The sequence below is a fragment of the Mastigoproctus giganteus genome, chromosome 12, assembly GCF_048544385.1.
Source record: "Mastigoproctus giganteus isolate SK-2022 chromosome 12, ASM4854438v1, whole genome shotgun sequence".
NCBI classification, from domain to species: domain Eukaryota; kingdom Metazoa; phylum Arthropoda; class Arachnida; order Uropygi; family Thelyphonidae; genus Mastigoproctus; species Mastigoproctus giganteus.
In genome coordinates, this window is record NC_143586.1 from 47,682,146 (window position 1) to 47,704,690 (window position 22,545).

The 22,545-nt window shown below is 35.9% G+C and overlaps 1 protein-coding gene across 1 annotated transcript in view; it reads right to left on the reverse strand.

Moving 5' to 3' along the window:
- The window catches only part of LOC150077019 (kelch domain-containing protein 3), a 139,253-nt gene that overhangs the window by 52,113 nt on the left and 64,595 nt on the right, over positions 1 to 22,545 (reverse strand). Inside the window, exons 3-4 of the mRNA XM_090386810.1 lie at positions 16,482 to 16,643; positions 5,879 to 6,066 (exon numbers count right to left, since the gene is read on the reverse strand). Coding sequence (XP_090242936.1) covers positions 5,879 to 6,066; positions 16,482 to 16,643 — 350 coding nt within the window. The remainder of the gene's footprint in view (positions 1 to 5,878; positions 6,067 to 16,481; positions 16,644 to 22,545) is intronic.

The window sequence follows — 22,545 nt, forward strand, 5'->3', positions numbered from 1 at the left end:
CACATCTGGCAGTGAAAAACCATGACACTGTAACTGTCTTACAAGATTATACAGCAACAAAGTATTCATTAAGAATTTTCAGGTACTGTTAACTTTTTTATAACAAAACCTACTTACTAATTTTAGTCAGGTGTTTTTTTTATGGGCATATAAAAATTATTTTTATTTGGTTTACAAAAATTGTTATTTTTCTTTATTAGAGCATTCTGGAATGCAGAGTGGAAAAGATTCACTACCACTGCTCTAAGGTTATGTTATTATACAAAATTCATAATACTATTCTAGGTTACCCAGTGGAGGATGAAACAAGATTAGAATGAAGGTATGTTTTTGACGTTAAAAATGTTTTTACTGGTGTTATTTGAAAAAAAAAAGCTTTGTTACTTAAAAATCATCACGAAACCGATGCGCATACATTATACTTGTTGGTGCAGACGCAACAAGTGCAGTGATGCAACAAGTACAATGCATGCGCCCAAGAAAACTCAATTGTACGTAACAAGTGCAGTGACACGCTACGTTATACTGTTATATCAGCATAATGATTAATACACAAGTGACTGTGCCAAAATCTACAGCCCAGCATTCAAAGGAATACCGTGAAAGAAAAGAAGGGAAGTTGGACAGAAATGTGAATCCAGATGAAATTCAACAAGAGTGTTTCGTTATGCCTGGGAGTTCTCAAACTGCACCCAAAAAAACTCTAGCTGAAATAATGAAGGAATATCATGAACGGAAGAAAAGGAAATCAGAAATTCAAACTATTCCGAATAATAATGAAATTCAACCACAGAGTTCTACTATGCCTGATACTTATCAGGAATCTAAAACTCCAGCAGAATGAATGAATATCGTGCATGAAAAAAAGAGAAATTAGAAATGGCTAATAATGAGATTCCTGATTACATCCCTATAGTGCCTACATGAGCTGACAGAGAGTTTGAAAAACTAGTGTACAAAAACCCATTTGGATTTAGTTGTAATATTTGTGATTGTTTATGTTTCAATTAGATTTGAAACCATTTCCAACAACTTCATATGAATTACTTCAAAATGAATTTCATTTACAAGAAGTGAGTACTTTCATGATGAAGTATGACATACATGTATGTCATACTTCACTAAAAGAGGGACAGATACCAGATTGACGAGAGAGGTCAGAAGAGGATGGCTAGAATTGTGCAAGCAAACAGATGGGCCACAACGTCGCATGTCACGTCAGAATACAACCATGGTGCACAGAACAAAATATTGCAATGGACCACTAGTTGCACTTTGTCACAAATGGGCTACAACAGCTGATGGCCACATCTCATACTTTTGTTATCAATGAAGAACAAGAGAGCATGCCTCCTGTGGGCAGAGCAACACCAGCACTGCACTGTCGAGGATTGGAAAACAGTTGCTTGGTCAGACGAGTTAAAGTTCCTGGTGCATCATGTTGATGGAAGGCTTAGAATTTGGCGAAAACAACATGAATCCATGGACCCGTCATGCCTGACGACTACTGTGCAATGTGGTGGGGGCAGTGTTATGGTGTGGGGAATGTTTTCTTGGCACATGTTGGGTCCATTGATACCCACAGATTCACGTCCGAATGCCACATCATACCTAAACATTGTTGCTGACCAAGTGCATCTGTTCATGTTGATAGTTTATCCTCAGTCAGATGGTTACTTCCAGCAGGATAATGCGCAGGTGCACAAAGCCCGAATCACTATGAATGGTTCCAGGAACATGACAATGACTTTTCTTTGCTGCAGTGGCCCGCTCAGTCTGCAGATCTCAATCCTATTGAACATCTTTGGGATGAGCTGGAAACGGCTGTTTGCTGCAGGCCTACACCTCCGTCGAATCTCAAGGAACTGCGTGACACACTTGTGTCTGCAGGCACTCCATTCCTGCACGTTTTCAGCATCTTGTTCAATCCATGCCTAGACGAATTCAGGTTGTTTTGAAGACTAAAGGGGGCTCAACACACTACTAAGTAGGTGTACCTAATAAAATGGCAGCACAGTTTGTGTGTATGTATATATATGATTACAGTATGGATCAAGGATTATACATTATGATTATTATGATCAAGGATTATACAGTATGGATCAAGGATTGTGACTACCTTGTCCATACTGATGAGAACTCTGCCACCTTTTATTTTACTTTATTTTGTTTAATCATTTGATATTAATCAAATTACTTTACTACTCCCTCAACCTCTAATTGGCTTTGCAATTCAGCCCATAATTTTCTTAATTCATCATAACTTTTAGGATATTAACATTCTTTTGCCTTTTACAAACCTACTATACTTCTTTTTTTCTGCTTTCCTTACCCTTCTAGTCTTTGGCACATGTATTTTTCACCTCCATCTATGCAAATTTTATTAGACTTATCTATTCTTATATATATATAGGTCGATTTTATTTAATTAGATGTTATTAATCTGTAGGCAATTAGGTGTATATGAATCAGGCTACCAAGTTAGCAAATGTAGACTAGCTTTAGCCTATGAGGCCTATAAATGTTATATAAATGAAATAGTATTAAAAATAATATGATGTTAAATAATGGAAATAACAATAAGAATGCTAATAAACCATAAAATGCTAAAACAAAGTAAAATGTAATAATATTCCCTCACTTGGCCATCAAATTCCTAATTCTGTAAACTTTAGCATTAGCATTAGTAGAGGCATTTGATGCAAGAAAGCAAGCTTATGCAGCATCAGCCAAAAAAAAAAAAAAAAAAAAAAAAACCCACTTCCACTTCACCCCTCTGTTCGTTCAAAATACCTGTCCAGCTGAGCCTTAAACTTATTTAGGCTATCAACCTCCACCACAAGGGATGGCAGTCTGTTCCACCAACCAACCACCCGCTGGCTAAAGGCAAATTTCCGCACGTCTATCCTACATCTGTCTTTCCTCAATTTGAATTTATGCCCTCTCAGGTGATTTTTCTGAGCTAGAGGAAGAATCCCATCAGCATTGAGCATGCTTAAACCATTCAAGGCTTTATACACCTCTATCGGATCACCTCGCTGGTGCCTAGTCTCCAGACACTGTAATTTGCAAAACTTAAGCCTTTCTTCGTAAGAGCACCCCTTTGTTCCATTCACTAATCTTGTTGCCCTTCTCTGTACTCGTTCCAGCAGCTCTACATCCTTCTTGAAATGAGGCCTCCAGACCTGTATACAGTACTCTAGGTGTGGCCTGACCATTGCCTTATACAATGGAATAATCACCTCCTTATCCCTGCTGGAAAAATTCCTGTATATCATTGACAATACTCCATGAGCTACTCTTGCAGCCCGTCTGCACTGCTCAGAGAACTTCATATCTGCCTGCACAATCACCCCCAAGTCCCTTTCATTCTCTACTACTGTCAGTGTAGTACCACAGAGTTGATACGTTGCTCTGGGGTTGCTGTTTCCCATGTGTAGTACTTTACATTTGTCAATGTTAAACTTCATTTGCCACCTCTCAGCCCATCTGCTCAACCTTTCCAGATCCTGTTGCAGCAGCATAGTGTCAGTAGTGTCCTTGACAACCCTGCCAACCTTTGTATCATCTGCAAACTTGGACATTAAGCTTGATATACCATCATCAATATCATTTATAAATACAGAAAACAATAATGGACCCAACACTAAGCCCTGAGGGACTCCACTAATAACATTAGTCCACGATGAGCAGTGTCCATTGATTACCACTCTCTGTCTTCTCCCCCTCAACCACCCCTTTATCCATAGCAGCAATTTGCCTCCAATGTCACACTGCTCCAATTTGTGTAGCAGTCTTCCATGTGCAACAGTATCAAAAGCCTTTCTAAGATCCAAGTATATAATATCAAAGTTATTCCCTGCATCCAGTTCTTTTGTGACTGCATCATAGTATCCAATCAAGTTGGTCAGGCAAGACTTCCCCTTAACAAAACCATGCTGTGTCTGAGCTATAACTGAAGTCTTGTCTAAATGATTCTGCAGTGCTTCTTTAACCAGTGTCTCCATTAATTTTCCTGGAACAGAAGTTAAGCTCACAGGTCTATAATTACTTGTGTCAGCCTTTGATCCTCCTTTGTGAATTGGGGTCACATTTGCACATTTCCAGTCTATGGGTACCTCCCCTGAGTCCAAGGAAGCTCTCATAATTATGGCTAAGGGTTTGCTTACTTCCTTTGCTGCCTCCTTTAATATAACTGGATAGATTCCATCCACCCCGGGTGCCTTTCTTGTGTTTATCCTCAACAGTTTCTCCTCCACTTTACTCCCAGTTATTTCAAGATTCTGTAGCTGACTGCTAGAGTTGAATACACCTCTGGCATTCCCCTTGCTGAATAACTCCTCATGTGTGAATGTCGATGCAAAATATTCATTTAGTTTGTTAGCTACCTGAGCAGGATCATCAACAGTTGACCCATCAATATCAAGTGGACCAATCTGATTCATCCCCTTCCTTCTAGAGTTTACATAAGTAAAGAACTCTCTGCTGTTTTTCTTTGCATCCCTTGCCAAGGATTTCTCGTAATCTGCCTTCGCCTGCCTAACCTCCTTTGTAACTTGGTTGCATATCAACTTGTATCTATCATAGGCTTCTGTGTCATGTGTTAATTTGTAAGTATCCCATGCATTTTTCTTCTCTGCCATATGCCTCATTAGTTCATCTGACATCCATTTTGGCCTAAACCTTGAACAATATTTCTTAGTTGGTATGTAAAGCCTAGTAGCTTCCAAGATAAGTTCTTTGAATGCTTCCCAACTTGACTAGATATCATTAACATAATTTCAATGAGAACACTATATATATATATATACACATATATATATATATATATATATATATATACACATATATATACATACATACACATATATATACATACACACACATATATATACATACACACACATATATATACATACACACACATATATATACATACACACACATATATATACATACACACACATATATATACATACACACACATATATATACATACACACACATATATATACATACACACACATATATATACATACACATATATATACATACACATATATATACATACATACACATATATATACATACATATATACACATACATACACATATATATACATACATATATACACATACATACACATATATATACATACATATATACACACACACACACACACACACACACACACACACACACACACACACACACTTTAATCTTTAAGACAAATCTTTATTTTTGCTGTATTTTTACTTTTGTTTCATTACTAAGCAATGGGTTTGGTTTGGTTTTAATGGCACATCAGCTTCATGTGACTGTAATACAGCAATATTCAGTTCTGTCAGTAAAAGGTATTACAATCAATTGTAATGGTTTATTGCTTTTAAATATTAGAACACATTTGATATATATCTTTCCTATAATCAATATTTTAGTTTTGCAAAGGAGGATCTATATTCCATATCATAGACAGTGCTAAATGTTTTGAGAGATTGGGGGGGGAGACATTGCAGTTTTGGCACTGAGGTGGTTCTTTTGTTCTGAGGAAATATGCATGTGTTAAATGTGCATGTCAATTTGCAGTCTGGTCAAAGTAACTTCTAGTCTTCTAGTCATGGAAAATTATCTTTCTGGAAGATAGTTTTCCATGATTGGAATAGTTCTTTTAGTTGGAATAATTTATTGTTAACCTGCTTTTGCCAAGTCATCTGCCATTCATTTTTACAGGAGTTCCCAAAATTATTGGCTTAAAATCTGTGTGTGGACCAAAATAGGGGTGAAATGGAATGTTTATCATGGCGATGGGGAGGAGGAAATGAGACATTCCAAAAGATTAAGGTGTATATGAAATTATACAACTTAATACATTATTACCCTTGTTATAATGTACTGCCAAGTCATGGTTGCAAAATCTAAACGATGAACATCTTGAGAAAAACGGTCAACTTCTTCTTCGTAGCCACCAAATATGTACATATAATGACCTATAACACAGGCAGAATGACCATCACGTGCTCCAGGAACAGTTCCGGTAACATCTGGACAACTCCAGCATCTTGTATCTTGTCATGGCAAAAAGAGAGAGAGATAAGAACACACAATTAAACTTATAGAATACGCCATGTTCATGCATAATCATATTGGTGTTGAATAAAGATTTATAATAAAACTAAATTAATAAATATAAGAATATATAAATTAAATATGGTATAATTCAAAAGAATGAATACGTAGACATTTTGAAATAGGGAAAAAAATTGGTTTTCTAATTAATCCTGCAGTATTAATTGAAACTTGTTTATGAGCAAGCATACCCATTATTAATAGCAACTATGTCATTAATTTAAACTGATTGTATAAAGGCAAGCACAGTCTGGTGTGTTACACTGACTTAAAAATAATTAGAACTTTAAGATAATTTAATTACCACCACATCATTAAAATTACTTAAAGCCAATTTATAAGAACTCAAACCTAATAAACAAATAAAATCAAATTAACCACCATGACTTTCAAGTGAAAATCAAACAAATAATCTATAACCAGAAAACAAGTTTAAAATTAAACTAAAATCCTTTAGTAAGACATGTCCTCCCTATAGTGTTGCCACTACAGGGAGAACGTTTAATTTTATGGTCTTGGAACCAAATACATAAGGTTATTTAAGCTTTGAGACAGTTTCAATATTAATACATCTCTAACGCACTAAGTGTAATACCACCCTAAGTGTGGTACTACACTAAAGGTGGTAGAAAATGAAAGATCTGGGAGTAATTGTGCAGTCAGAGAAATGAAGTTTTCTGAGCAATGCAGACAGGGTGCCAGAGTAGGTCATAGGATATTGTCAATGATATACAGGAATTTTGCTAGTAGGAAAAAGGTGATTATCCCTTTGTATAAAGGCAATGGTCGGGCCACACCTTGAGTATTGCGTACACATCTGGAGGCCTCATTTTAGGAAGGATATAGAGTTGCTTTTATTATTATTAGCCATATGGTGCAAGGAAGCCTGAGGCTTATGCTGCACCAGCCAAAAAAAAAAAAAAAACCCATGTTACCCTGAGAGAGAGAGAGAGAGAGAGAGAGAGAGAAGCAGAAAGGAATCGCCAAGAAAGAGAAGAATGATGATATCCAGCTTAGGACCCTGGGTGTGCCAAGCCCATACTCACTAGATGTGAGCCCCTGGGGATGCTTGAGCGTATACAGAGAAGGGCAACAAAGGGGTCCTCTTACCAAGGAAGACTTAAGTTCTGCAAATTGCAATGGCTGGAGACTAGGCACCTGCAAGGTGATCTGATTGAGGTGTACAAGACCTTGAACGGGTTGAGCATGCCAAATTCTGATGGAATTCTTCCATTTGCTCAGATTACAAACCTGAAGAGGCATAAATTCAAATTGAGGAAAGACAGTTGTAGAATAGATGTACAGAAATTTGCCTTTACCCAGTGGGTGGTGAATTTCTGGAACAAACTTCCATCTGCCATTGTAGAAGTTGATAGCTTAAATAAATTCAAGGAGGAACTGGACAAACTTTTAGAGGGAATGGACGTGTGATTTTTTTTCTTTTGGGCTAATGCTACATAAGCTCATACACTTGCTTTCTTACATCACATGTCTCCATTACTACTACTAAATTCCCTTTCCATTATTTTAGATACATGGCACTAAAAAAAAGGCAGAAAATTCTGAATTTTTATATTCTCATTTCCCCATCCTTAGGAATGGTTGGTTCCAATAGCATAAATTATTATAAGTCCTCAATTTGCAGTGCTTCCATTTCCTGAATAAAAACTTGGGTCACACAGGTAGCCCTAAGCTTTAATATGGTATCGTCAATTTATATGAAATTGACTATGACAGAAAATTGCTATGTATGCATCTACATCTCATTGCTCTGCCAGTTCTTATGGTCACATCTTTCACACACACACACACACACACACACACACACACACACACACACACACACACACACACACAGTCCTCGTTATAATGCAGCTTGCTCTACACTGATTTGCTATAATGCTGTTTTCATATTATAACGTGTATCTCACACTATAATGCTCTTTTTGCAGAGGTGCAGATGGAATTTTTGAATTTAATGCTTTTACAGATTGAATTTTTGGCATGTTTAGCAAAAACATTTCATCTGATGTAGTCGATAGCACGAGAATGAATATCAAAATAGCATTAAAACATTTCCCACGCTGATTTAATTGCAGTGCAGTGACTTGTTACATAGTTCAGATCAACATTTGAAAAAAAATTATCAAATTAAGGAATATGCAGTATTACTTGTAATATTTGCATTATATGCATTAATCCAAAGTCTCATCATCACTTAGTACAGTGTTAGACTTCATCTGTAATGGACAGTTTACTCACACATTGTATCATAATTAATGCAACGCAGTTACATTTTTGAAGAGTTAATGACAGATAAGAATGAAAAAGCAATGCCTGGACACAGCACAAAGACTATAAAGGTAAGAAAGCAATAGGGTTTGAAAATTAAATTAGACATTTTGAAGCAAATTGATTCTGGTCAATGACAAGTGGATGTGTGTAATAATTTAGGACTGGAAGGTTTAACTGTAAGAACAATTATAAAAAATAAATTATTTTTGTAGCAGGAAAGACACAGTTGTTCCACTGCAGGCAACTAAATTGACTAGGACCAGGCTGGCTATTATGATTGAAATGAAGAAACTTCTAAATAATTTTATTGAAAATAAAATCCAACACAGAATTCAATTAAGTTCAAATATTATTAAATAAAAAGCAATTAGCCTATATGAAGATCTGAATAAAGCTCACATTGAACAAAATGTGGAACCATTTAATGCTAGTAAGGGATGGTTCGATAGATTTAAAAAGTTCTATAACCTATAAAGCAATCCAGGGAGAAACAAGTGCAGATCAAGGAGCTGAAACTTTCAAAAAAAGAACTTAGTAAAATTATTGAAGAGGGATGTTATACTGCTCAACAAGTTTTTAACATAGATGAAACAAGACTTTTTTGGAAATAAATGCCTAAAAGAAGTTTCATATCAAAAAGAAGAAAAAAATATGCCAGGCTTCAAAGCGGCAAATGATCGGTTGACTTTATTGTTGGGTGATAACGCTGTAAGGGATTTTAAATTAAAACCCTTTTTAGTTTACCATTTGGAAAATCCAAGGGCTCAAATGTTTCACACTAAATCAAACCTACCTGTAATTTGGAAGGCTAATAAAAAAGCTTGGATAACCAGGTCTCTTTTTGTTGATTGGTATTCTGAATTCTTCTGTAGCGCAGTTAAAAGATATTGTGTGAAAATAACCTTGATTACAAAGCAATTCTAATCATGACAATGTACCAGGACATCCAAGCAAAGAGCTTAGAAGACTTGAATAATCATAGAAAAATTTTTTACATGCCTCCAAACACTACATCTCTTATCCAACCAATGGACCAAGGTATTATATCACCACATTTAAAGCTTATTACATAAGGAATGCATTTTCCAAAGCTATTAAAGCCATCAACATTGCTGAAAATGTACCAAACCTAAAGGAGTTTTGGAAATCCTACAGCATTAAAACTGCCATCTACAACATTTCTAGCGCATGGATGAAGTAACTCAGAAAATCATGAATGGAGTGTGAAGGGAAGTTTGGAAGGATTGCATAAAGGATTCCCAAGAACCCGATGATTCAGTTAAAGCACAAATTGTTGAGCTTGGAAAAGAAGCAGAATGGACAAAACTGATAATGACTATGTACAAGAGATGATCAACAGATCAACAACAGGGATGGCTCTCTAATGAAGAACTCACGGAAATGACAAAAGAGAACAAGAGTGCAATTGAGGGAGAAGATGAACAAGCTCCTACAGATGAAGAGCTGATATCACTGACTGCAAAAGGACTTAGTAAAGCTTTAGAATACTTTGAAAAAAAATGTGTGATTACTTCCAGGAGAACGACCCTGACATGGAATGAAGTTCCAAGCTAATAAGAAATTTAAAGAAAGAAATGTATCCCTATATAATTTTGTATAAGAGGAACAAAGCACAACCCAAAATTGACACATTTTTCAGTCCAAAGATACGAAAACAACAGTCCAGGGCCATCATATTAATAAATTCATAATTTTAATTGGCATTTTAAGTTTAATTTTGATATGTAATGTAGTTACTTACCACATAATTATATACATATATAATATAGAATATTTTATATGTACAAATTTTTAAATATTAAATATTTTGACCACCTTTGTATGCCTTTTCACTACAGTTTATTATTGATTAGGAGATATCCTATGGCATAGACCGCAACTCACACATGTTACCTTAGGGGAATATGGCACTCCCTTAGTGCTCTGTTTTTCCAGAAGGAATTATCAGTGTTAAGTGGAGGTCATGCGTGTGTGTGTTGTTGACTGCTGGCATTTATTAATTTTTTTTTTTTTTTTTTTTTTTTTATCATTCTCATGTTAAAATCTCATAAGTCAATAAATTTTTACTCATTGAAACTGTTGGCAAAAGCCAATTTTCTGTTGTAATATTTTTAATTTGGTATTTTAATTGGTACAGGTATTTAATATTTTTAATAGCCTAAGAAACTACTTTTTTTCTCAAAATAAGATGGTTATGTCTCCAGACAAAAAAAAAAAAAAACAAATGTAAAAATTGTACCAATGCAACTATTAAGGTTATAGTGTACTTAGCAATTCTGCTACCTGAATAACAAGGTAGATACCCTAATAATCAAAATAAAAACAAACTGAAGTGACGCTGCAAGAAAACTAGTAGAGCTAGATGAATTCTCACACACACCAAAAGAAGATAGTATCATATACTCAATAAATAAAATAAAAGGAGCTTTATTCTGATTGTTAGAGTATCTTGCAACTTAAGTAGGAAATAACCTTAATGGCTGCATTAGTATGATGCACTAGTTTGGTGGTATAATAGTGTTCTTTTTTCCTACAAAAGTCATTGTGTTTTCTGTAGTGGAAAACTCTTGGACTAAAACTCTTGGATGTACCTCATTACCACTGGATTTATGGAAGCAGGTGAGTGGGGGGGGTACTGTGTGCAACAACAACAGCAACAAAATAAATACTGCTCTAATGATGTTTTAAAAAACCATTATAGAGCTTTTCACTTGTTTGAATGGGTTAAAAAATTTCAATGAGAACTGTGTCCCTAGCCATATTACATACACCTACTAAAAGTTGATAGGTACAAGTTATTCCAAGCAAAACTACTTGGTTATATAAAAAAAAAAAAAAAAAAAAAAAATCATTACCAATATGATATTGTATCTTTACAATTTTCATAGCACTGGTTAAAAGAGGGTGTTAAACAGCAAATTAACCGATTAATTTCAAAACTATGGTATATTAATAGGTTAGAAGTTTAACAATTGAGACTGTTGGTCTAAACTTCTGAAATCAATCACTGATTGACTGTGCAAAATGATAAACAATGTGTTCACCACTAGGCTACCAGAGCAGGTCATGGGGTATTGTCAATGATATACAGGAATTCTGCTAGTAAGGAAAAGGAGGTAATTATCCCTTTGTATAAGGCAATGGTCAGGCCACAAATTGAGTACTGCATACAGGTCTGGAGGCCTTATTTTAGGAAGGATGTAGAGTTGCTTGAGTGTATACAGAGAAGGGCAACAAGATTGGTGAGGGGAATGAAGGGGTCCTCTTATCAAGAACAACAAATTCTGCAAATTGCAGTGGCTGGAGACTAGGCACCTGCGAGGTGATCTGACTGAGGTGTACAAGGCCTTGAATGGGTTGAGCACACTAAAATTCAAACTGAGGAAAGAGTTGTAGAATAGATGTGCAAAAATTTGCCTTTAGTCAGCAGGTGGTTAATTGCTGGAACAAACTTCCATCTGTTGTTGTGGAAGTTTATAGGTTAAATAAATTCAAGGAGGAACTGGACAAACTTTTAGAGTGAATGGATGTGCAAACATATGAGCTTTCATAAGCTCATATCTTGTATCACATGCCTCTATTACTATCACATATTTTTCTAATTAAACTGTACATCCCTCCCCCATGAAGAGAGAAGAATACTCCATACAATCCCACATTTATTATTCGTGATAAAATGTGGGATTGTATGGAGTATTCTTCTCATATGGATTTCTCAGATAATAGGTATTGGGGAGAACAAAAAGGGTTTATGTTTTTAATTTAATGTTGGAAATTAAAATATATAATCAAAAAATAAGTGACATACAAATGCTGTTGAAAGAATTACCACCAGGAATGTGCAAAATGTTTCATGACAGAATTTCTTTGACAGTAAAAACTGAGTGCTGCAAAAACTATTGAACAGACATGTGATTTTGTAACCTCTGAAGATATCTAAAATAAATATCTTAAACATTAAGCATATTAGATCCAAACAGTTGGCCAAGCTTGACAGACACTGCATACACTAACCTCTAAAAAAAAAAGTATCCACACAAACATGCACCAGTCGAGCTATCAATGTGGAATTTGTTGGTCTGGCCCTCACCCGTATTCCAATTCATCTCAGAGTTGAAATTAGAACTCTGCACCAGCCATTCCAACTTTCATACATTTGTCTACGAACCATTCTGATACAGTATCAGCAGTATGGCATGGGGTATTATCCTGATGAAACATACGGGCGTGTGTAGCAGAAAAGAATTGCCACATTGTGTAGCTGTGTCTGCCTACACAACTAGCAAAAGGTTCAGAGCCATAGCATGAGAAACAGCCCTACACCACAACCCCACCCATTCCTAACTTCATTGTTGGCACAACATACTCCAGCAGATGTTCTCCAAATATGCTCTGTGCCCAAACTCACCAATCTGATCAGGATGTACAATGATTCATCACTCTGCAGAACCAATTTCCACTGCTCCTTACACCAATTATAGCATTTATTGCACTATGCAAGGCAAGTCCACTGATTATGGTTGGTGATCTTTGGCTTGTGCTGCCATTTTCTTGTGAAAACTGAGGCTGTGGAGCTCTAAACAATGTGTTCACACAGACCTCAACCTTGTTGAAACCTTAAACTCCTGGCCAATGTTTCTCCAGGATGTATGTCAAGGCCATTGTACTACCCCTCTACATACCTGCCAGCCGCGTGGAATGAACACCTGTTTCCTGTGCATTTCTGAAAGTGATAGTACAGTTGTGCTTCTATTTCACAATATATAGCATACCATCATTAATAGTCACTTTTCAATGGTACAGGCTATCAGCAATTACACAAATCAAAAAGCTATGAATGTGATATCCAATAAGAACACTGCTCTTGAAATTAGTCATCTGAACTATCTACTATAATGAGAACTAACCTATGATATTGTTTCCTTATATACTAGCCTAAATCACTTGTTTATGTGGGAAGGTTCAATGGACTATGAAAACAGGTATCCAGAAACTTTGGGGGGGGGGGGGTATATGAAAAAGTATTTCTCTTTATCTGCATATGGAATCAGTAATTTGAATTGAATTATAATTCCAGTGCCGGGAGAGGTCATCAAATCACTCCAGGCACTATGATAAGGTAGCTGCCACTCACATTATTGCCATCAAATTGGCTCAAATGTTACAGCCTCCAGTCTGATCTGTCCTCCACAGCAGCTTAGTTAACTCAATATATTGTCACTTGCCACCCATTTGGAGAGGTCTCTGATTCCTACCTGCATCTGGAGGTAGGAATCAGAGCCCTAATCTGCATTAGGCCTCTTCAACTGGGACTGTAGTTAATCGATCTCAGGTGGAAGGAACAGAGTTTTATTCTGCAAGTTATTCCAGGTTTTTTCTACCTACACAACAGCACAACATGCAAATTGGCCAGAGTTTCATATTAGGATTACTCACCTAAATGGGTGGGGACTATGAAAGGAGGAAAAATATTTAAACAAATTTTCAGTGTAGGACTGCAGTTGTACTAATGCTTTTATTAAAATTTATATAAAGACTAAATTATTTACTAATATACCAGTTTCTACTGAGCTAATATACAATATTTGGAAATAACTAAAAGTGACATTTCCAAGGGAGTATGTAGTGTAAGCTGGTTCAAACACAGGGTCAATCAAAAATGCTTCAAGCTTGCATATATTTTCATTCAAAGGAATGATTGTGGTGTTAATTAGCTCAGCAGATGTGGAAAAATAACACTGGTAAACATGTTCACAATATGTGGACCACAGGCATCTTAATCATTTGAAGTCAATCTTGAAAATAAGCAACTACTATGACTAAAGTACAAGGAAGCCTGTGACTTCCTTGCCCTAATTAGCTAATACCAACACCATCTCCTTGTCAAAAATGTAATAAGTATGACCCAGTGTGTTATTGAGTGCCACAACTTTTTTTAGTTTTGACATATTTCTTTGGGAAGAGACTTGAGTCTTGGTGCCACATCCATAAAAATACAGGATCCAATCTGCAAGCTTGAACAATGCATAAGAAAATGAGGACGATGCTGTTTTTGATCCCAAGTGAGAACGCATGGAACAAACTTAGCACTCACTCATCTCACATCCAACCCCTCAGTCAAAATGGCCTAAACCAAACTAAATGAATTTTTCCTCAGCAATTCCTCAAATGGCAGTCACTGATCTGATCATTTCAAGATGTCAACAAGCAACCACTTCTTTATCTTCAAGAAAATCCCTCTGAAAACCAAACCACTTGAAAACTTGGTGTGTACGCGTGTCATACAATCATCTCTGTAAAATGTAACATAACTGTGTCTGTGACTGACTTCAAGTTTACAACAAAAGTTAATGTTCACACGTCGTTCAAATTTCATCATCTTCAGTACATGTGAAAAAAAAAAAAAAGAAACATGTTCATCTAAAGCAGCTTTGAGCTAGACTAGCACATGCCAACAAGTTAAAAATAATTGTGTGCCTCCTCAAATGTTGTCACTGTAAACTCTGCTCACAATCTTTTAGCTAATGCTGTGCATTGTTTGTGCAGATAGCACAGTGGTTATAATCACAGTCCTCCCCACAGCAGGTGGAAAAGGCCCAGGTTCAAATCCTATTAATGACACAAGCTTTTTGCACTTCATGGCTAAGTTGATCAGTCTTGAGTGTATAGAAAGGTTTCTTCCCCCAAGCTTTCTTCTATTTTCAAATTGTTGCAAAATAAGTTTTGGAACAATTTGAAAATAGAGCAAATATATATATAAAAATTAATTTTTTAAAAGTATACACAATAAGCGGAAATATATATGAATGCACACATTTAATATTTTAAGAGCTTAATGGCATTTTAAACTGGAAAATGGAAAGTCTTAAAATTCATGATTGTTTTATATCCAAAATGCCCTTTTTTTAATTTTCATCAGAATTAACATTGTTTGCTTTTTTTGAAAAAAAATTTTCAAAAATTGTTATGCATTAAATATTTAGATTTTTTAAAATAATTAATTTTATTTTTTAATAAAGGTGCATAAAATCTTTGTATTTTCCAAGCAGAATGCAAAAAAACTTCAAAACATTTCTCAGAAATTAAAAAGAAAGTTGGTCAACTGTCAAGGTGACCTCTATCACGGTTTTTGCTACATTTTGGGCACCACAAATCCAGCTTGATCCTGAGTGAGAATGCATGGAACAAACAGACTCGCTCATCTCACACCCAACCCCTAAGTCTTCAAAATTTGCAAAGAAAATATTAAGTTTAATCTTCCTGATATAACATATTCAATTAAGAAATTTTAACATTATCGAAAATAATTTAATGATAAATTAAATTTATCATTAAATTTAATTTATCTATAAGTTAAATTTTTTAACATTATCATTAAATTACATACAATAGAGCGTCAATAATCTGAACTAATTGGGACAGGAAGTAGTTCGGACTTCCGATTTGTTTGGATTTTCAAACTTATGAAAAATACTGTTTTGAAGACAAAAAAAAAAAAAAGGTTTAGTAAGTTAAGAAATAAAAACACTTAAGTTTTACTTATGTATTTTTATTCATAGGTAACAACAAAACAAATGAACTTTCAGCCACAAAAAACACATATGTATAAGCCTTTAACAAAAATAATTTATTTTTTGTTGCGCCATTTTTAAACTTTGTTTCTTTGTTGCCAGATCTCACTCTTTTCAGCAAGAGTAGTACAGCATTCAGTTTGTTTGTCGATTTTCATGTATCATTTAATTTTGTTAATTGGTAAGGTAATAAAAGTAGTAAATTTGTGCTTTATATTTTCATTTTTATAGCCTGTGGATAATATATCTCCGATTTTCGATTATTAGAATTGCCGTTTAATAGAATCAAAATTCAATTTGAAAACGTGATAACAATAACCAGCACTTACTGTAATTATTTTATGCCACCACCATAAAAAAATAAATGCTGGTTCATTCAGATTACTGAAATTGGGATTTTCGATGCTCTACTGTACTTCAGAAAATAAAAAAAATTAAGAAAAGAACAATAAAAAAAATTCACTTACTTGTGTCATAGCAGTAGAGAATATTGCACGAGCCCTCATCATTACGGCCACCCCATAAATAAACTAATTCTCCATAAGCAACAACAGTATGGCCATAACGTTGAAAAGGAACTGAAGAAATACAACATAATTTTGGTGGTAATGGTGTCCATCTTAAAGACACTAAAAAGGAAGGAAAAAACAATACATGTATTGAAAATTTGCAAAGAAAACATTAAGCTTAAATCTTCCTGATATAACATATTCAATTAAGAAACTTTAACATTATCAAAAAGAGACATTAGTATTACACTATTAGTACTATAACAAAGCTAAGTGATGCTCCAGTTGCCCTTCTTCAAACCCTTTCTGGAAGGTCTATATCTTTCTTAAAGTTGTGGGCTCCAGACACTATTTTAAATTCAATCTCACCATTGCCTTATACAAAGGGATAATGACATGCCATCCTAGCTGCCTGTTTACGTTGCATGGAAAATTTTATGTCTGACCGAATCATAACCCCTAAGTCTTGTTTGTTTGGTACTACTTAACTACACTCTCCCTAGCTTGTAACTCCTAGATTTCTGCTCCCTAGGTGGAAACTTAGAAGCATTAAACTTCAGTTTCCATTTCTCAGACCATTTGTGCAGCCAATCTAACTCATTTTCCTGAAAAAGGCCTCTGAGGTTGGGAAAATTCATATTTTAGCATTAAATCAGCTCACACACCAATCATAAGAATAAGTATTTACTGTAACTAAAATATTTACATATTAAAATAAAATAAATATTTACAAAAACTGCTATTATATTAAATTAAATTATATACATGTAAAAAACATTAAAACTGTGATAAAATCCTTGAGATAAAATACACTAAAATAAACCGGATTAAAAGTGATAAAAATCTCTGGAGCTTTCGGAAGCATCGGCTTCCTTCCTCAGCAGTAACAAAACTTCCTGCAGAACGTCCATATATAACAGGCTCACGGTACAGGATTGGTTAAAGGCAGAGAAGATTTCCAGGGAGACCTTTTGGTTCTTACATGCTACTGGATGTCAACTCCCTAGGTTTTATGGACTTACAAAAACTCATAAGACAGAAGTCCCACTCAGACCTATTGTATCATTTATAGGAAGCCCTACATATGCTTTGTCAGGGTATTTGGCTAAATTGATTTTGCCTATAGTGAGCCAGTCCAACTATGTCATAAAAGACAGTAAAGAATTGTGAATTTTGTGAAAGATTTGATTGTAAATGAAAACGACAGCATGATTTCTTTTGATGTGGTGTCATTATTTACATGCATTCCAATTAAACATGGAATATATTGTGTTAGAAAATCTTTGAGTAATGATGTCTCTTTGGGTAATAGATCGCTTTTAAATGTAGAGGATATTTGTTCTGGTGTGGAACTTTGTCTGGCCAGCACCACTATGGTGTACCAAGGTGTTATGTATAAACAGGTTCACGGTACAGCCATGGGATCTCCTATTAGCACCATCGTGGCCAATCTGGCCATGGAGGAGTTAGAGGACAGGGTTTTTAGTGGATGTCAGTTTCCCATAAAGAAATGGAAAAGGTATGCTGATGATACCTTCACCGTGGTCCAGAAGGGGAGAGAGGATGATGCACTCCATTGGCTTAATAGCTTCTCCCAATTTATACAATTTACCTCAGAGGTGGAGACAGGAGGTACCCTTCCTTTCTTGGATGTACTGGTCTCTAGGATAGGCCCTAGGCTCAAAACTTCTGTGTTTAAAAGACCTATGTGCAGAGGCCAGTACACCCATTATAGTTCAGCACAAGCTGGGCAGCATAAGAATAGTGTAGTGAAAGCTCTACTAGATAGAGCAGGGTCACACTGCACCACCTCTGAGGACAAAGAATGTGAAATTAGACGAGTCACAGCAGACCTTAGAAAATGCGGATACCCCCAGAGGATCATAGATAGATTTAGTAGAGGAATAGAGTATAACCGTCAGGAACCATTTGTTCCTGTGGCTACCGCATACATTCCTTACTATCCGGGCGTTACTGAGCATCTTACTAGAGTTTTGTGGGGTTATAAAACACGCTGTGTGCAGCTTCCTGGGCGGAGGTTGCACACAGTGTTGTCTCAGGTAAGAGACCCAATAGCAAAGGACCTGAGTAGTGGAGTGGTATACAGGATAAAATGCCTGGATTATGGGGAATGTTATGTGGGTGAGACAAAACGACGGCTCAAGGATCGTCTGGGGGAGCATGCAAATGCTATAAAAACCGCTGATTACAATAAGTCTGCTGTGGCCGAACATTTTTGGGCGAAGCAGCATCAAATTTCCCCAGAGGATGTGGTTATCGTAGATCGTGCGCATGAGTTCTGGAACCGTAAATGGCTCGAGAGCCTACGAATCTGTTCATCCGACCACAATATTATGAATAGGGACAGAGGTATGCGTATGCATCCTCTGTTTGAAACTATCATCCTAAATACGGATGAACGGTTTTGCTTAACACGTTCCCGATCTATTTCCGCTTCCAGTTCAGACCATGCGCTGACTGCACCACGTGTATAGGTACCGTGAGCCTGTTATATATGGACGTTCTGAAGGAAGTTTTGTTACTGCTGAGGAAGGAAGCCGATGCTTCCGAAAGCTCCAGAGATTTTTATCGTTTTTAATCTGGTTTATTTTAGTGTATTTTATCTCAAGGATTTTATCACAGTTTTAATGTTTTTTACATGTATATAATTTAATTTAATATAATAGCAGTTTTTGTAAATATTTATTTTATTTTAATATGTAAATATTTTAGTTACAGTAAATACTTATTCTTATGGTTGGTGTGTGAGCTGATTTAATGCTAAAATACTAACTCATTTTGAAACAAAATAGCTCAGTTCTAGTTGCTAACCACCTTTCATACCTTGAAATCATCAGAAAATTTTACCAGCAAATTGTTGGCAAAACAACATTGATGAGGGAGTGCAAAAATGTTGCACTCCCTCATCAATGTCATTAAGGAAGATGAGAAAGAGAAACAGCCCTGATACTGATCTCTGGGAAGATCCACTTGTTACACTGGTTTATTTATGACTACTCTGTCTCCTGCCTTTTACCCAGCCCTTGATCTAATGAAAGAATTAATTCCAATTTGCTCCAATTTATATAACAGCCTTTCATGGGGAACTGTATTAAAAGCTTTAATGAAGTCAAGGTAAAAAGCTGTTTCTTGCATCCAACAGGCAAGACTTCGCCTTCACAAATCGGTGCTGTGATCCATTAAAGATACCATTTCTATTGAGATGATCCTGTACTGTAACCTTAATCATACTCCATGATCTTAACCACCACTGAAATCAAACTCACTGGTCTATAGTTGCCCATCATATCTTTCATACAGCACTTCTCCAGTACAGGGGAATCATCGTGGAGCTTAATAGTAATCTAACATTCTCAATGGGATGATGTACTTACATGCATGATGTACCATCCACTCCAGGAGCCTTACCTTCCACTTAGCTTCAATAATTTAAAAAATAATAATAAAAAAATAAGCTTTTGCTAGAATACTGATTTGACTTCAATAATTTTTCCATATACTCTTCCCAGAGCTTGATATATCACTTAATTTACAGTAGTTTTACTGTTTTAAAGGTATCTATTCAATTTGCCTGCTACTTCTGAGCCCTATCTATCTGATTCAATCTTTCTTTTTGTATTTCACATATGAAAAGAACCCTTTGTCTCCATTTTTAGCTTCCTTTGCTAGTGATTTCTTGTACACAGCTTTGGTCTGCCTTTCCTCATCAGTGCTTTTCCATTCCAAAAAATACTTATAATATGCATAAAATCATAATATTCATGACCCACGTGTTCAATGAATATTATTTACTGATACTTCCAATATTAGTATATTTGTGTTTTGGTGTTAGACAGAAAAACACTTTACTACCACTTCATACTGCTTGCAAAGAAAAAGTGTGCATTATTCATAACGAATTGTTTTTGAAAAGGATATTAAAGAAATTTTCTTGGATATGTATATGTTGGCCACCATGATATGAACTCTCAAAATCATATCAACTACATTATTTTGTATCCATCTTATACTGACTGGCTTTGTCAGTCAGTATAAGACTGACTGGCAAATTATATTATTGACTTTGACAAATGCAAGGTACTGCATGTGGATAGCAGTAATCCCAGAGTAACATACCAACAGTGTGATACTACATTCCAAGTAGTGAAAAAGTAAAAGGACCTGGGGGTAATTATACAAATCAGATATGAAGTTCTTTGAACGGTGCAGACAGGCTGGCAGGCAGTTCATAGGGTTTTGTATGATATACAGGAATTTTGCTAGCAGCAATAAGGTGATTATCCCACTGTATAAGGCAATGGTCAGGTCACATCTTGAATACTGCATACAGGTGTAAAGCTGCTGAAATGGGTACAGAGAGAGAGGGCAATGAGATTGGCAAGGGGAACATAGGGTGCTCTTACCAAGAAAAGCTTCAGTTCCACAAATTGCAGTGCCTGGAGACAAGGCATCTGAGAGGTCCTTGTGTGTGTGTGTGGGGGGGGGGTTATCCACTGTTCAACTTTTTTTGATGTAATAACAAAATACAGTCAATTCCGGTTAATTGGGACACATCGGGACAGATCACTTTGGCCCAATTAAGCGGCTGCCCCAATTAAGCAAAATTTTAATGAGCTGAAAAGCACATTCTAACGGAGGCAGAAAAGGTATGAATAAAATAAAGGGAATGTGATATTTAAAGAAAGCACACTGTATTTAAGTTATACTGGTACAAACATTTATTTAAAAATAACTAAAGCTAAAAGCAAACAAAACGTACGTATGTACATGTGTAAAATGAAGATACAGTACAAAATAATGTCCGTGTCAGGCAAAGGTTACACATTACTTAAGATTTCTTACTTTGAAAAAATTATGAAGTGTACCCTGACGTGTCCTCTTTATGGACTGCAGTTGAACAAAGTCGGCGCAGGTATCTAATGCTGATAAAGGACTGCCTTCATTGCCTTCCTGCATGAAATAACATCTCAATTTAGCGATACATTTCCTGGCATCCTGGTTAGTCACTCGCTTAGGTATATCATCGTCATCATTTTCTTGGTCTTTTGGTGTCTGAGTGTTTTGCCGCAATTTGTTCAATAATCGTTTCCTCATAATCTTCATTTTCATCGTGGCATTGAAGGTTATCGTCAATCGTTAAAAATTCTTCACAATTTTGGACCTGTTGCAGTTCCAAAGCCATTTCATTTTCTGTACAGTTTATCGCGTCCGAATCACAATTAGTCGCGAAACCACATTTAGCAAAACAATTCCGAATTGTTTTACTGGTTATTACTCGCCAACTATCGGCAATAAATTGTACAGCTTTTAACATTGAAACTTTTGCACTAACCTCTATTGATTTCGAAGATGATGTCAGCAGATTTTCCTCAATTGCTTCAAGGATGTGATTAACCAGCTTTCCGCAATAACAGGTCTTCAAATTTTTTATAATTCCCGCGTCCATAGGCTGTATCAGGGATGTGGTGTTAGGGGGTAAAAATTCCAGTGCAATATTTTTTAAACCAGCTACATTAGAGTGTGCGGTGCAGTTGTCCAATATCAACAGTATTTTTCTGGACTTCCGTTGCAGTTCCGCGTCCCAGTTCATTAGCCATTGCGTAAAAATATATGTGGTCATCCATGCCTTCTTATTGGCATAATACGAAACTGGCAAACTGCCTATTGTAAGCCCCTTGAAACAACGAGGTTTGGCACTTTTACCAATAACCAAAAGTTTGAGTTTATCATTTCCTGACATGTTTGAGCAGCACAACACTGTTACACGATCCATTGCTTTCTTTGAACCAGACAGTGTTATGTGTTGATAGCTGAGGGAACCATCCGGCGTAGCACGATAATATAGACCTGTTTCATCGGCATTGTAAATGTCATCCCCACTAAATTTTTTAAGCAACTCTGACAGTTTTTCACATTTCCATTGCTCAGCACTCGTAGCATCAGCACTGTCCTTCTCGCCATGTGCTTTTTTGTAACTAATGTCATGTCTACACTTCCATCG